This window comes from Penicillium malachiteum, assembly GCF_028827825.1.
Source record: "Penicillium malachiteum strain IBT 17515 chromosome Unknown utg000002l:1.0-8849297.0:1.0-8852440.0, whole genome shotgun sequence".
Classification (NCBI taxonomy): Eukaryota; Fungi; Ascomycota; class Eurotiomycetes; order Eurotiales; family Aspergillaceae; genus Penicillium; species Penicillium malachiteum.
Window position 1 is genome coordinate 5,107,469 of NW_026643095.1, and position 3,196 is coordinate 5,110,664.

Sequence of the window (3,196 nt, forward strand, 5' to 3'; positions counted from 1 at the left end):
ATGTTGGTTGTGTGTTCTTAACCCTACAGACAATGATCCCTAGCTGCAAGTCTTCTTGGTCCTCCGTTCAGGTTACTGATTGGAGTCCCTGTTCTATTGCCAATTATTCAGACAAATTCAATTTTCATCCACAAGTCTTAACCTGCACTTATATGGTATGAAGCATGAAGCCGTTGAGATGGGTCTCGCCGGCTCTCCTGAGAATTTCGCCGTGAAGCATCGAAACTTACCATCATTATTAGGTCCCGCCAACCATGTCTAACGAACAAGATGAGCTGGGTTATCCCCATTTTGCACTTATCTATATCGACCGCGAGGGTAATCTGCGTCACCAAGCCTCACAGTCTGTCGCCCACAGCCGTGAATCTATCCTCTCCCCGCGAGTTACCGACGCATTTCTGCGAGCTGTAGCTAGTTCGAGAGGGCCTAACCCATCACATTCTTCATGTAAGCGTCACATACTTACCCTCAACTCTTTTAACAAACTTCCCCTGAACGGTGCATTGATTCAAAGTAGTCGAGTCGGGCGCTGCGGTCTCTCCCCACACAAGGAACGACTGGTAGCCGGGGTCCTATGCCTCCTCAAGTAACCCAGGTTCCTCATAGCACGGAGTCTCAAAGTGTCGAAAGACAGAGACAGAGGCAAGTAGTGCCTATTCCTCAGGGGCCATCGATGGATCCGACGATGTGGTCGACTCAACAACACCCGGAACCTTGGCCACCACAATGGTCTCGCCAGAGCCTACAAACCCAACGAAGGCAGCCTTGGACCGAAGAAATTAGTATGACTAGTGCCCAGAAGTCCTTGATCTCAATTACGGACAAAAGATTTACTCGTCGGTACTACGACAAGGTGTTTCAGAATCTCCAACAGACTAATTGCCGTGTCCTGGCTAAGGCCTACATCAAGCTGGTAGAGCCACGCAAGCAAGTGAATTATCCTTACAATGGACGCAAAATTGTTGCTGGAAAGACCCAGCAGCTGGATCCAGATGAGACAAAGCCACCGTGGTGGCCAGCAGGAGTGAGCCACCGTGAGCCTGACCACCTACCGAAAGCTGGTAAGAAGACTTGCTTAACACTTTCCCCTTTTCTTTGACCACCTTTGTGGATCCCGAAGCACTTGTCAACAAGTTACTAATAAGAATAATTAAAAAGAGCGGATCCGACTTCTGGTCCATTTACTTTGCGAACTGCGCACTAGTCATGGAATCACTGCTCGACGACTAAAGGAGGCAGACCAGCCTATCCGGCGCCAAATCACCCCATCTGAGCGACTGCAAATTATGGATGAGTTCTATGAAGTAAGAGAAGAAGAAGAGAAGTACGAAGACGGAAAGACAGGTATACTACTTTGCAAAAGAATAAATTCACCGCAAGAGACCTCAACTAACTGATCATAAACAGATGGCAAAACCCTCATATCGATTTCACGCGCGAATTTGCCCGATCCCGTGGACAAACCAAGCAGTCAAAAGTCCAACAGTCGAAGAAGTACTCCGATCGACGAAGCAGGGCCTAGTCAAGAACGCCCAGCCGAAACTATGTGTATTCGCAGTGCTCCGATGCGAATCCCCACACCTCAGAACGCATTTGCAACAGGCGAAATGTCCGCCAACTTGTCTCCCAACCTCCCTCTCGCTTCCTCGCACAGTCCTACCCAATATGTCAAGCCAGAGCTGTCATTACACCCTGGCATGAATACCTCACAAACATCCTTGTCAGCTGCTTCCGCATCTGCACAAGATTTGAAGAGAAAGCGCCACTGCGTTGAAGCTGGAGTTCCTACGAGCGGCGCTCAGAATCCTTTGGAGTACTACGCACAGGCTCCTGTTTACATGGCCCCTCAACCTTTCATGTCGGAGCCCTATCATGAGATTCAGGGGTTTCAACCCCAAGCACATCCTTCACCGGGTGATCCGAGTCAACAACACCCTCATCCCGAATCATTTGGAGAGGAGATGGATTCAGCGGGATTTCCTTATTATTTTCATTACTGAGCGTTTTCTGTTTTTCCTTTATACACGATGACGAGTCTCTTTTGTAGGGAGTTATGGAGGCATGGGGTTCCCTCCAGTTTTCATGTTGTTATTTATTACAATCTGCATTGGCGTTGCATTCATGTTATCACATTTCCGTTGCAACTTCACTTGATGAGAGGAGAAAAGCAATAAGTACTCTAGTTTCAACACACGGTATCAAGACCTCAGCTTAGTACTATGTCCCTGTCAACTCAGCTGATTCTGCTACTTCTGTGAGACATCAGAGTAATTGAGGTATAGAAATATCGTATAAGTTGATATCCTGGAGCCCCTTGACATATTGATGTGCACGCTACATCAGAGTCATATTTGAAGGGATTGATATCAGATAAAGCACTCTGCATGGTAGAGTACGTACGACGTAGCCCCTTCATCCAGATATCTGCTCCAACCATGTGCACGGACACCAATACTAGTAAGTTCGAAGATTCAAGTTATATTACGATGAACCGATGCCTTAGAAACTCTTCACACCGCTACAGAGCTCATATTTCAAGTTCTTGGAAGGAAAATCACTAGTCCAGCCCCAATGCATGAGCTGACCAACAGGAGAATTGACCGGTATTAGAATTAGATCAATGCATAGCAATCTACCCGTGGACGTCACCCATTCGTCTATGCAGACGCCGCAATACCCCAGGGCTGATATGGCAGAATCTTGTCTGAAGGCTTCTAATACTTGAAGTTATTCGCTATCAACTTATATTAAGAAGAGAAACTAGTACTCTCCCGCTTGGAACTTCCCAGAGTGGGTTGGCCCAAGCGTTTCTCAGTATTCCAGTTGAGGTTCCTTGGCAGTGTGCGGGATTGTTGGGTACTGCTGCAGAATAAGCAAATATTTCTCAAATACCTAATTACTTTATAGTATTTCTGTCAAATTCGTGTGAGGTCAATGCGTTGTATAGGATGGTCGAGGATGGGAGGTGGAGGTGGGATGCCAAGGGTTAATACTAGCAGGCTTACTGAAACTCTGCTTCAGCTGTTATATTTAGACTCAGGCTTAAAATGGAACGGGAAAAGTTTAATCACGATTAAGGAAAAGAAGAATTCTTGGCCAAAGTACATGGGTAGTTGACTTATTCTCTGAGGATCTTTTTATTTGAGTTGCCCTAATTTAGGCTGCATGATAACCGGGAAGGGGGTATCTTACGACT

The 3,196-nt window shown here is 46.6% G+C and overlaps 1 protein-coding gene across 1 annotated transcript; it reads left to right on the forward strand.

Moving 5' to 3' along the window:
- Positions 1-254: 254 nt before the first annotated feature.
- Positions 255-2,000, forward strand: N7483_004889 (DUF2841 domain-containing protein; the record flags this gene model as incomplete). Its single annotated transcript, XM_057088326.1, has 4 exons — positions 255-586; positions 607-1,061; positions 1,159-1,344; positions 1,408-2,000. 4 exons carry the CDS (start codon positions 255-257, stop codon positions 1,998-2,000), a joined length of 1,566 nt encoding a protein of 521 aa, XP_056948155.1.
- Between the last annotated feature and the right edge of the window lie 1,196 nt (positions 2,001-3,196).